The 12,940-nt window shown below is 43.4% G+C and overlaps 1 protein-coding gene across 20 annotated transcripts in view; it reads right to left on the bottom strand.

Annotated features, from left to right (window-relative positions):
* dst (dystonin) overlaps nucleotides 1-12,940 on the bottom strand; it is a 603,331-nt gene that overhangs the window by 319,746 nt on the left and 270,645 nt on the right. For all 20 annotated transcript variants that reach the window (XM_072250685.1, XM_072250715.1, XM_072250746.1 and 17 more), the window contains 9 exons: nucleotides 11,785-11,878; nucleotides 10,298-10,452; nucleotides 8,170-8,629; nucleotides 6,846-6,974; nucleotides 5,688-5,765; nucleotides 4,344-4,505; nucleotides 2,719-2,823; nucleotides 1,012-1,107; nucleotides 796-921 (listed from right to left, as the gene is read on the bottom strand). In XM_072250685.1, the coding sequence (XP_072106786.1) occupies nucleotides 796-921; nucleotides 1,012-1,107; nucleotides 2,719-2,823; nucleotides 4,344-4,505; nucleotides 5,688-5,765; nucleotides 6,846-6,974; nucleotides 8,170-8,629; nucleotides 10,298-10,452; nucleotides 11,785-11,878 (1,405 nt within the window). The remainder of the gene's footprint in view (nucleotides 1-795; nucleotides 922-1,011; nucleotides 1,108-2,718; nucleotides 2,824-4,343; nucleotides 4,506-5,687; nucleotides 5,766-6,845; nucleotides 6,975-8,169; nucleotides 8,630-10,297; nucleotides 10,453-11,784; nucleotides 11,879-12,940) is intronic.

Genomic DNA, 12,940 nt, shown 5'->3' with positions numbered 1-12,940 from the left:
TAAATTTATTTAATTAGTGCAGGTCATAGAGTCATAGAGCATTTCAGCACAGAAACAGGCCCTTTGGCCCATCTAGTCCATGCTAAACTATAACTTGCCTAGTCCCATTGTCCTGCTCCCAGACCTTACTGCTCCTATCCATGCACTTATCCAAAGTTCTCTTAAACGTGGAAGTCAAACCTGCACCCACTATTTACACTGGCAGCTCATCCTACAGTCACCACCCTCTGAGTGAAGAAGTTCCCCCTATGTTCCTCTTAAATATTTCATCTTTAACCCTTAACCTACAACCTCAAGTCCCAGTCTCACCCAACCTCAGTAGAAAAAGCCAACTTGCATTAACCCTATCTACACCCTCATAATTTTGTATACCTCCATCAAAACTCCCCTCATTTCCCTATGCCACAGGTCCAAACCAGTTCAACCTTTCCTTATAAATCAGGTTCTCAAGTCCCGGCAACATCTTTCTGAATTTTCCCTGTACGCTTTCAAACTTATTGATATCTTTCTTCTGGGTGCTCCAGTTTCCCTGCATTCCAAAGACATATCAGTTAGTACGTTGATTGATCACATGGGTGTAACTGGGTAGCACAAGCTTATTGTATCAGAAGCACCTGTTACTGTGGTGTATCTCATTGGACAGGAAGGGCCTGTTACTGAGCTGTATTTTGTTGGTCCACAAGGGCCTGTTACTCTCTAAATAAAAATAAGAGTGATATAACCCGAATTGGAGGCAAGTGGAAATTCCTCTTTGATCACTTGGACTGCACAACCCTGTATCAATTTGAGTCTCACCATAGAATCCTGAACCAGGTCTTCCAGCCTCACTAGACTGCTGGATTTGTCAACATTGTACTTCCTTTTTATCGTCTCCTCCAGGTTCCTCAAGTAGTCCATGGATTCTTTGGCATCGTTGTAAAACTGGAGACAGTGACAGAAAGGAAAATGGAATGAGAGAGGCAACTCACAGCTTTCCCTCGCCTCTTCTGGTAGGAAAGGTTGAATGCCTACCTCAAAATAAGCAGCGTTTTCTTTCAGGTGTTTCTCCACACAGGAGCAGAGCTGCAGGATCCAGCTCCACTGCGTCTGCATGGCAGCTTTGAAAGCCTGAAGAAATAAAACACAAGAGCTCCATTCCAAACTGCAATCAGGTCCAACACAGACAGTGTTAAAGTAAAGTAAAGGCATCCGCTAGTCTTGCGAGACCATGGATCTGCGCCTGGAAAGCCTTCACTCTCCAGGGCGCAGGCCTGGGCAAGGTTGTATTGAAGACCAGCAGTTGCCCATGCTGCAAGTCTCTCCTCTCCATGACACCAATGTTGTCCAAGGGAAGGGCATTAGGACCCATACAGCTTGGCACCGGTGTCATCGCAGAGCAATGTGTGATTAAGTGCCTTGCTCAAGGACACAACACATGTTTCCTCGGCTGGGGCTCGAACTCACGACCTTCAGGTCACTAGTCCAATTCCTTAACCACTTAACCATGTGCCCACACAGGCAGTGTTATTCAGCAAAAAACCTGTAAACGAGCACCACCAGGCTTCTATCCCACTGCTATAAGGCTCCTGAGTAGACAGACCTCTTGTATCAAAAGACCATAAGACACTGGAATGGAATTAGGCCATTCAGCCCATTGAGTCTGCTCTGCTATTCAATCATAGCATAACCCATTCTCCCCATAACATTTGACACCCTTAGTAATCAGGAACCTATCAACCTCTGCTTTAAGTGACTTGGCTTCCAAAGATGAAGCCAAGTGGCAATGAATTCCACAGATTCACTACTCACTGGCTAAATAAATTCCTCCTCATTTCTATCCTAAAGGAACACCCTTGTATTCTGAGGCTGTGCCCTCTGATCCTAGACTCCCCCACAATTGGAAACATCCTCTGCACATCCACTCTATCTAGGTCTTTCAATATTCAACAGGTTTCAAATCGATCCTCCCTCATTCTTCTTAACTGCAGGGAGTACAGACCCAGCAGTGTCAAACATTCCTCATACATTAACCCTTTTGTTTCTGGGATTATGATAACTATATGATAATGATGGGCTCCTGATCTCACAATCGATCTCATTTCTACTTGATTTGTCTGCCTGCACTGCCCTTCCTCTGTAACTAACTCTATCGTCTGCATTTGGCTCTTGCTTTTCTTTCTGTATTACCTCAATGAAATTACCTTCGGAAAAATTATTGCGTCTTGTGCCTTGCTCTGTTTTGCTGAATCTCAAGTGTTCTGTTTCATCCCATTCTGTTCTGTTGTGCCTTGTTCTGTTCTGTCTTTTGTTCTGTTGTTGATATTGCTTGTGTAGTTCTGTGTGTTGTTGTGTTGTATATCGTGGGCATGCTATGTTTGCATCCAAGTGTGTGACGGCATTGAGCAAAGACAGGAGAGGGATAACAAATCAGGCATTATGGAATGGTGGAGCAGGCTAGATGGACCAAATAGCCTCATTCTCCTCCGAGGTCTTATGGTCTTATGGACCCTTCAAGGATGAGCCAAGCACATCCTTGAATGTGCTGGTTGTTAACACAAACTGTACATTTCATTCTATGCTTTGATGTACATCTAACAAATAAATCTATACCTGAAAATCTGAAATCTGGATGTCAGGTAGAACAAAGCTTTTCACTGCATCTCAGCACCTGTGACAATAATAAACTGACTTCAAAGAGAGCAGCAACAACAGGCAGACTGCAGCCCAGCCAGCATTTACCTCGATGGTCGCCCGAGCAGGATGTCGATGGAGAAGCAGCTTATCCGCCATCTCTTGCACCGATCTCATGAGTACATCTTTGTCTTCCAGCTCTTGCATTAATTCCTGTCACAAACAGCGAGGACAGTATATAAAAAAATCAGATTGAGAAAACTGAAATGCAGTCAGAGGAAACAAAAATTCCGAAAGGAGCCCCATGGCCTCCTTGTCAATCATGATGAGGCCACCCTCACATTGGAGGGGCAACAACCCATATTCCGTCTCAGTAGCCTCCAAACTGATGGCACGAACATCCATTTATCTAACCCGGTAATTTCTCACCCCTTCCCCTTTCCTCTCTTTTTCCAGTTCCCAATTCTAGCTCCACTCTTACCTCTTCTCTTCACCTCACCTGCCCATCACCTTTCCTCCTTCCCTTTCTCCTATGGTCCACTGTCCTCTCCTATCAGATTTCTTCTTCTTCAGCTCTTTACTCCTTCCACCTATCACCTCCCAGCTTCTCACTTCATCCCCCCCCTTCTCCACCCACCACCTTCCCCCCCCCCCCACCATCTTCTTATTCTGGTTTCTTTCCCCTTCCTGATGAAGCAGCTCAGCCTAAAACATTGTCTGTTCATTCCTCTTCACAGATGCTGCCTGACCTGCTGAGTTCCTTCAGCAATTTGAGTGTGTTTCTAAATGATCCCCGCACTGGGAGAAAAAGGTTTATTATTTGTTGACACATGAACCAATGTACAGACTAGGGAAGAGGAGGAGCATGCTGCTTCAGGGCCGGAATGCTGTGGGTTCAAACCCTGGCTCAGAGGTTTGAGCTCAGGACCCAAGATTCCTTTCCGGAGCAGGCTTGAGGTGTTACCTTTCGACTGAGATGGGGAACTGAAGTCCCACTAGCTCCTGGAGTGAACATTAGTGATCTCAATGTACTACTTTGAGAAGGTTCCACCCAAATTCTATCAGCTTCACTTTCTAAAAAGAACCATAACTGCTCGTTATCTGACTTTGCTGTGAGAATTGTCAGTCACAGTAAAGTTAACGTCAAAGTAAATTTATTATCGAAGTACCCACATTACAACAGTAACCTCACTTTTGAGGTATTCTGCTGGGTTGTAAAGCATTTCCCGTCATGAAGGAGAAAGAAGAGACCGCAGATGCAGGAGATCTTGAGCAAGTCAGAAAAAGCTGGAGGAACTCAGCACTGATATTGATGCTTGGGGCGTTCCAGAACTCAGAGTTCAATTCCGCAATTTGTCTCTGCACGTTCTCCCCATGGAGTGTGTGGGTTCTCTCTGGGTCCTCCAGTTTCCTCCCACAGTCCAAAGATCTACCAAGTGTGTTAATTGGTCATTGTAAGTTGTCCTGTGATTAGGTTTGGGTTAATGGGGTCGCTGGAGCAGTCTGGCCGGAAGGGTCGACTCAGTGGTGTAGCACTAATTAATTAAATAAATAAATAACTAGGCGGGTCAGGCAGCATCTATGGAAGGAAATGGATAGTTTCCAATCAAGAACCTTATCAGGAATCATGAAGGACAAGTTTAAAACAAAGACATGGGTTTTGAAATTCTAAATGTGCCTTCCCTACAGACAAAGCCTATGGACTGATAGCCTGGCCTACGGGGATTACGTACGGCATGGTATTCTTTCTTTCGCAACATGCTGGAGTTCCTCTCGCTCCAGTCGTAAGCCACCTCTTCTTCCTCCTTCTCGTTCAACCAGATCAGTTCATTGGTTGCTCTGGATACAAAACTGTGCAGGCTGTCAAGTTGCGTGGCTCGGTCCCTGGAAGTGTCCTTCAGGTGTAGAAAGGATGAAGAGAGCACATAATTAAAACTGTTTAGTCTGCATTCAAGTACAATGGATTCCAGTTACTTGGACCATCGGTTAATCTAGGCAGCCACTTGTTAACTCTTAAAGAACAAAAACTAATCAGAAAAATAGCCATTATTCTCTTCATTTATTTGAGACACTATGCTACTAATTGGGGCAGGAGACTGTTGCTGAACCGCTTCTAACTAGGATCAGTCACATGCACTTGCATGGCCCTTAGACACAATACCGTGCTTCGAACAAGCAGTCTTCAAACAACCTCAGTCGTGTGTGTTTGTGCTCAAACAGCAGGGATTTTAATGTTGATAGTTTAAGAAATAAGCAGTAAGACAATTCAGAACCGTTTTGTTCTCTGCAGTTTTCAAGCATTCTGTGGAATTCTCTGCCCAGGGAAGCAGCTGAGGCTTCTTCACTAAATATATTTAAGATACAGTTAGATAGATTTTTTTACATAGTAGAGGAATTAAGAGTTATGGGGAAAAGGGAGGTAGATGGAACTGAATTTACGGTCAGATCAGCCATGATCTTATTGAATGGCAGGGCAGGCTCGATAGGCCAGATGACCTACTCCTGCTCCTATTTCTTATGTTCTTATTCAAGCTTGGAGATGACAAAAATGGTTGGGAGTGAAATGAAATGAATTCATTACTTCAACATATTAGAAACTATGAAGAATTTGGAGGTATCAGATTGCATCCTTCAAATCTTTGTTTTCATTGTAACAATCATCTTCAATGTTATAACAAAACTGAAAATTTGGAGGATGCAATTGTTGACAGCATTATATGAGGGCAGCCCATTATTTGCACTAGGTATCTGCACTGATTTTGATCATTTACAGCCAAAAAAACATGATGTAGATTAATTTTTCTGTCAATAAATATATTAATTTACATCAAGTTCTTTTGGCTGTAAATGATCAAAATCAGTGCAGACACCTAGTGCAGGTAATGGCTGCCTTCATACAATGATGTCAACGATTGCATTCCCCAAATCTTCATTTTCGTTATAACATTTATGAAACTTGGGCTAACTGGGGCAGCCACTTAATAGGGCCAAAATGTACTGGTCCCGATGTGTCCCAACTAACCGGAATCCGCTGTACTTGTCTGAATGCCAAGGGAGAAGTGACAACAAGGTCTCACCAAAAGCTTGCTGTACTGGCTCTCCAATGCTCTCAGTTTCTCGGAGTAACTCTCGCTGAGTGGTGGAGTCATTTGGCCCTGGTTAAAAGAAAAATCTTCACATTATATTGGGGTGGTAGCGTAGAGGTCAGCATAACACTATTTCAACACCTGCAACCCAGGTTCAATTCTGCCGCTGTGTGTAAAGAGTTTATACATTCTCCCTGTGACTTCATAGATTTCGTTCAGGTGCTCTACTTTCGTCAAACATTCCATACGAGTTAGCAGCTTAATTGGTCACATGGGTATAATTGGAACGACCAGGCCTCATTGAGGTGCAAGGTCCTGTTACCGTGCTAAATAAAATAATAAAAAACATTTGCAGAAGGCAAAAACAAACCATTTCTGTCCGTGGAGTCCAGGGCAGCTTCGTATTCTGCACAAATTTCTCGCCAGATCAAGGCGCTGTCCCGTTCTCTCTCACTTTCCCTTCAAGGGGACAATCCAACCATCTTTTCTACTTTTGGTCTCATCTCAGAGCATTTCATAGCACCTAACAGCATATTCATAGCACTCTCTCTATGACTATACTAAACAGGGTGTACTTGGCAATGAGATAGGAGACAAAGTAGAAATAAAGCAAGAGAAACTCACAATCTGAAACAAAACTTGTATTTTCTTGTCCATGGAAGCCAGGCTCTTGAGAATGTTTGTAGAGTTTGCCATTTTTCTGTAAGGTGACTCAGTATTTCACATGTATGAGTCATTGCCACAGATGGCTGTGGAGGCCAAGTCATTGGGTATTTTTAAAGCAGGGGTTATCAAGGGTGTCAAAGGCAATGGGAAGAACTTAAGAGAGTGGGGTTGAGAGGCAAAACAAATCAACCATGATTGAATAGCAGAGCAGAATCAATGGCCTAATTCTGCCCCTGTGTCTTATAGCCCTCCCAGTTCACAGAACCATCAATCACAGAGCAAAGCCACTGTGTACGTGTATGATCCTTCAATTTGCCCTCTTCCCTCTTACCTCCCTCTGCCCTTTGCCTCAAACTCCTTCAAAGAGACCACAATAAACAATACCCTGCAGTACTTATATGAAGTATTATTTTCCACAAACCCAATAAATGTCAGGAGAAAAACATAAATTCAAATAACTTAAAACAATTCTCAAGTATTTACCTCAGCTCCTCTCACTTCCCTGATGCTTGATTCAAAGTCTTCTATGGCTCGGTGAACATTCTTGTGATTTTCCAAATGACTTTCGATACTGGGCAAATCAGAACCCCACTCAGCATGATCGAGCTGCACCTGATGTTGGCCAGAATGAGTCATCATTAATCAGAAATGCCGCCAGCAGCCACATCTATGCTCAAATTCAGAGGACTGGAGAACGAGAGCTTTAATTCACAAATATTCTTACAGCATGAAAGGGGATATTCTGCCCATAAGTCAGCAGATGAACAGAGAAAGTCTTCTGAAAGGGAAGTCAATTGGATCATTGTTAAGAGTTCAGCAATTTTCAAAGCAAGATATATACTGAATTTTGTAGGGAGATATGGAACCAGTGTAGTTCTCCCACTTCCTTCCTTCACACATGGCCTTCATCTCCTTACAGATTCTCCTGTAGTCTCTTGTATTGTCATATGGTCCATGTTTTATGACTATGTAGTCTACGACCAGTTGGCACAGTTTGAGAACAAAAGATAAGGTGTTTAAGTCTGAGATGAGGAGAAATTTCTTCACTCAGACAGCCTCTGTCTCACAGCATCAGAGACCTGGGTTCAATGCTGACCTCAGCTATGTGGAGTTCGCACGTTCTCCCTGTGACTGCATGGGTTTCCTCCCACATTCAAACACATATGGCTTGTTGGCTAACTGGCCAGTGTAGGTGGCTCCTGTTGTATGAGTAGGAGGTTAAACCTGAGAGGAATTGAAGAGAATGTTGGGAGAATAAATGAGGATTAATGTAGGATTAGTGCAAAGGTGTGGTGAGATCCAATGTGCTGAAGAGGCTCCAGAAGTATCACTCTATTACTGTGACTTTGGAATTCGCTACCCCATCCTGAATGGAGAACTATGGATGCCTGGTGGCAACAGGAATTAGGCAATATCAAAAATGGGCAAGGCAGGAAAAAAAATATCAGTCAATCTTGCTGAATGGTGGAGCCTCCACTGAGGCCTATATGACCTAATCTAGCTCCTACCTCTGACGTCCTTACTGAGCATGAACTAGAATTCATGTTTACATGATCACGATTTGATTTGGCACTGTTGGAAGTATCAAACTGAAACTGTCTCCCATGTTCAGCATTATTTGCTCTCCAGTAGATGCACAAAGAAATTGTTTTGAACTTAAAGCTGGCTGATGAGAATGTATGCAAAAGAATCTAATAAAATGGCCATGCTGGTGAGGCCCTCTTAATGAAGCTACAGAACAAAGTAAAAATGCAATAAAGAAAAATGAAAGTACAGCCAGATGGTTAATGATTGATTTTACAGTTACCTGCATATCTTCCACCCAGCCCAATAGGTCCTGCAGAAACTTCATGTTGACTTCTTCTTCCGTCAGGGACTGGTCAACGAATTGCGATCGCATTAATGGTTTTCTGATTTGCATCAGTTTTACTGTCTGGAGTGTGTCAGTATTCATCGTGGGCACAAAGCCTTGAATAAGCCCATGAACCAGGACAGGTTTTAAGCCTGAAGACAATGTTGTTGGCAGACTGGGCGTGAGAACTGGGGTTGTTCCATGAGTCACGCTTGGTGTCAAGCTCCGAGATAACGTAGAGGTCAAGGATGGTGTCAAGCTTTGGGAGAAATCAGAGGAGAAGCTCTGATTCAGACTCTGTGTTAACCCTGCCATCATTAGCTGGGTCTGATCTGTTGACGAGGAGCAGCCTTTACTGTACACCGATGAACATTCAGACTTCAGCAACATCAGCTCATCACGGAGCTTTGCAACCCTTCAGGAAGAAAAGCACATTAGAACTTGGAATGAGCTTCATTGGGAAAAATTCAGCAAAATTTGTAAAGGTGCTATTAATAACAGTTCAATGTGAAAAACTAACAATTGGCAGACAATCTACAAATCCTGTAGACCCTGAGGAGCACTGAAGGGAAGGTTTAACAGAACCCCTGCACACAAATGGGACAGGCTCAGATGGACATCTTAGTAAGGACAGGTGAGGCTGAAGAGCCTGTATCACTCTATTACATCTTTTAAATTATTTGTTAATATTATTTTATGTACTGTATGTGACTCTATACTGTGACAATATTTTATAATAGTCTCTATGACTATTGTTTATCTGTCAATATTATATTATTTCATGTGATATACATGTGTACTGTGTTTTGCACCTTGGTCTCGAGGAACGTTGGGTTCATTTAGCTGTATACATGTTAAATGACAAAAAAGCTGAACTTGAAACATGCACAAAATTCTGGAGGAACTCAGCAGGCCAGGCAGCATCTCAGGAGAAGAGTAAACAGTCAATGTTTCAGGCCGTGACCCTTCATCAGGACGCAGTCTTGATTAAGGATCTCGGCCCAAAATGTCGACTGTTTACTCTTTTCCATAGATGCTGCCTGGCCTGCTGAGTTCCTCCAGAATTTTGTATGTGTTGCTTCCATTTCCAGCATCTGCCGATTTTCTCCTCTCAAAGTTGACTTGACTCTATGGCACTAAGTCTGTCTAATGAGCAGTTGAGTTTAAAGGAGGGAGGTACTATCTAGTTCTTCTTCTCCCCAGGTTACTGATGTTAGATAGAGATTAGGTCTTGGCATTTGGCCTCTGAATACCTAGGTCAGGGAACAGGAAGGCGGGGGGGGGGGGGGGCGCGGGAAACAGTTAGGCCTTTAGCACCTTTTCTCAGTCAGTGGCCTCTGTGTGAGTTCAGCCAAGGAAGGGATATGAAGGTGCCACAGAGACTCCTGATTAGGTTTCGAGTTTCCACATTATAACCCAGTCTACATTCACAATCAACTTAGAACAGGTTGGGACGTCGTGAAGGGTGCCAAAGAAATATTCACTTGAACTAGATACTGAACTATCACCAGCAAGCAGGGGATGAAATGGGTGACCCTTTCTGAATGCCTTGCAGCCCCCTCCCCCCCTCCCCAACCTACAGACAAATTCTCATCCTGCACTGGTCTCTTTTGCTGCTGTTCCACACATTTATACTACTGTTTGTTTTATTATAATAGTGCCAGTAACATTACAATGCCTTACATAAACATGCACCTCGCAGTTCATGACAACCTGTCAATCTTCAGGCCCTGCCCCTCTGGGACTTGTGCTGATATTATTTTGTGACTGTGTGTGCTGGATTGTAACTATATGTGCTGTGTGTGACTGTATCCACTGTGTTCTGCACCTCAGCCCCAGAGGAATAAGGTTTCATTTACCTGTATACATGTGTATGGTTGAATGACAATAAATGAACTTGAAAGTAAAACACTTTTATTTTATTTAAAAAGCTTCACATTAAAAAATATTTTAAAATATATCCGGGTGTTATAATGCGGTCTTTGCAGCTGCTATTTTTGTAATTCAATTTATGATCAAACAGAGTGAAATTCCAGGATTATTTCAGACTTCACACGTTCGCCAGTGTGATACTCAATCTTACCTTTGGATAAGCTGGTCTGCCTGATAATACTTGCCATCGATAAGAATCTGGATATCAATAATCTGTTGCCGAATGAGGTTTTCCGACTCCAAAAGGTATCCTGCAACCTCTGTTTCATTTTGAAACTGAAGTCCTGACTCCAATCGTTTTGCATCCTGAAAAAGTTGTATATTTGTTGAACATCGGCTTCAGATCACTTCTGCCCCCTCCCCATTCTCCCTTTTTCTATTTCCCATTCTGGCTCCCCTCTTACACCTTCTCTCCTCCTCACCTACCCATCAACTCCCTACGGTGCCCCATCCTCTGTCCCTTTCTCCCATGGTTCACTCTCCTCTCCTATCAGATTCCTTGACCTTTTCTACCTATTACCTTTCCAGCTTCTCACTTCATACCCCCTTCCGCCCTCAACCAACCTTCTCCCCTCACCTTGCTTCACCTATCCTCTTCCAACCTGTACTCCCTTCTTTCTCCCCACTTACTTTATTCTGGCCTCTTCCACCTTGCTTGCAAGTCCTGATGAAGGGTCTCGGTCCAAAACACGTGGGCGGAGTTATACTGGCGCTCGACAGTGACTTCTTTGTGCTCATCTGCAGACAGAGCTTAATTTCTACCTTTACTGTCTCTCTTTTACCTTTTCAAAGTGAATGGGGTTCTGTCGAAGACCCTGACCTGGAGTTGCATTTTGGCTCTTTGCAGCAATGGGACCTGCTCCTGGGGATCAACGTCCGCCCCTTTTTCAACATCCCAAGGATGCTACCTAGAAGACGAGTGCATTTTCGGGGTTCTGAGGCCCTGGGAATGAGCCAATTCCATGCCGGTGTCTGGGGGAGCGTTGGGGGAGAAAATGGAACGTCGGGAACAGCGGATCAGCTGTCGCAGTCTCCCTTTCTCATTGGTGGGGAAAAGCTTGTTGTCGATTCTTCAGTCAGAAAACTCAGGAAAAAAAGCAACATGGCAGACTTTAACACCGTAAATCTGCCAGTTGATTAGTTATGTCTCTCCACTCACTGCGAAAGGGGACACCTCTCTGTCCCTGTATTGGGGAGAGAGAGCCTGTGGTATGTCGAACTATCAGGAGAACAACTAGTTTTTGTTGTACTGCAGATCATGGTCTTTCTTGGGGGCTTTGCTATTGCTTCTTGGTGGGTGGAGGGCGCTGGTGCTTTTTTTGTGAGGGGGAGGGTCATTGGTTTGCTGCTGCTTGTGCGTGGGAGGGAGGCTTTGGGGTTCTAACATTTTTACAGTCACTCATTCTTTGGGGTACTCTTCTGTTTTTGTGGATGTCTACGAAGAACTAGAATTTCAGGTTGCATACTGCATCCATTCTCTGATATTAAATGGAACCATTGAAATATCAACCCTATTCCTCCCCCAGATACTGCCTGACCTGCTGAAGTACAGCAGTCCAGAAATTCACACCATTCAATATTGATCTGCTTGTTCGCACGATGAAAATTCACAGAGCAATTCCACAGGGTGTTACTTACGAGTTGGAGTGAATTTCGCGCCAGGATCAGTTTATCTTCACACGCTGCACTGTCACACTGAAGTCTGGAGGCAATCTGCTGCAACATTTCCAGTCTAAAGGAGATTTAAAAATAAACAAGTGAAAATAAAACTCAGACTCCTGGGCCATAATTTTGATTTTAGATTAGACTGCCAGCAGTCCATCATAAATTTCTCCAGATTTTAATCAAGTGCTGTCAATAAAAATAGAAATATAGAGAGCGAAGCAACTCTATGCTGTGTGTTAGAATGATCCCCAAATTTAATCCATGTTTAGTTATTTGAAATCAAACACATTTAGTTATCTTCCTCTGAATACCTCTTATGTTATAGGTGCTTTGGATTAAGCAACTCACTTCTGTGCCTCAGGATACTAAGACTTGCTGGGAAAGATTAATTGCTTTATATAAACTGGGAGTGCCTTGATTAAAAGCTTTTGATTTCTCAGCATTGGCATTCTCAACTTCAATTCACAAACATACCAAAAGCTAGAGAGAAGGGGAAAAAAAAACACCTCAAGGTACTCTCACCTCAGCCTGTCTGCTAGATCTAGTCCCCTTTGCCAGGAAGCCTCAGGCAATAGGGAGGTCGGGCTGAGATCCCAGTAACAGGTATAAGCAAAAAGAAGTAAAAGCCCACGGCAACCTCGAAACACACGATATTGAAGAGCCAGGAGCAAAGGATTGGAATGAAGGGAAGTTGCTAAGATATTCATTGAATCAGAGAGCATGGGGGAGTTTTACCCATTATAAGACAGAAGAGCAGAATTAGGCCTTTCAGCCCATTGAGTCTCCTCCACCATTCCATCATGGTTGATTTATTATCCCTCTCAACCCCATTCTCCAGCCTTTTCCCCATAGCTTTTAACACCCCTCACTAATCAAGAACCTTTACAGTGACTTGGCCTCCACTGTAGGCAATGAATTCCACAGATTCACCGCCCTTTAGCTAAAGAAATTCCTCCTCATCTCTGTTCCAAAGTGACACTTTCCAGATGTCAACATTATTTCTGGTTTACGTTGAGCAACATAGTCAACATCTTAGAATACGACTACACAATTCTGCCTGTAGGCAAAGCCTTCTGTTTAGTTCTGCTCCATCTGCTTTGTTCCAGTAGGCTGCAAGTGTACCTTTCAA

This window comes from Mobula birostris, chromosome 2 (genome assembly GCF_030028105.1).
Source record: "Mobula birostris isolate sMobBir1 chromosome 2, sMobBir1.hap1, whole genome shotgun sequence".
Classification (NCBI taxonomy): Eukaryota; Metazoa; Chordata; class Chondrichthyes; order Myliobatiformes; family Myliobatidae; genus Mobula; species Mobula birostris.
Note: the sequence above shows the minus strand (reverse complement) of the source record. Positions and strands in the feature narration are given on the sequence as shown.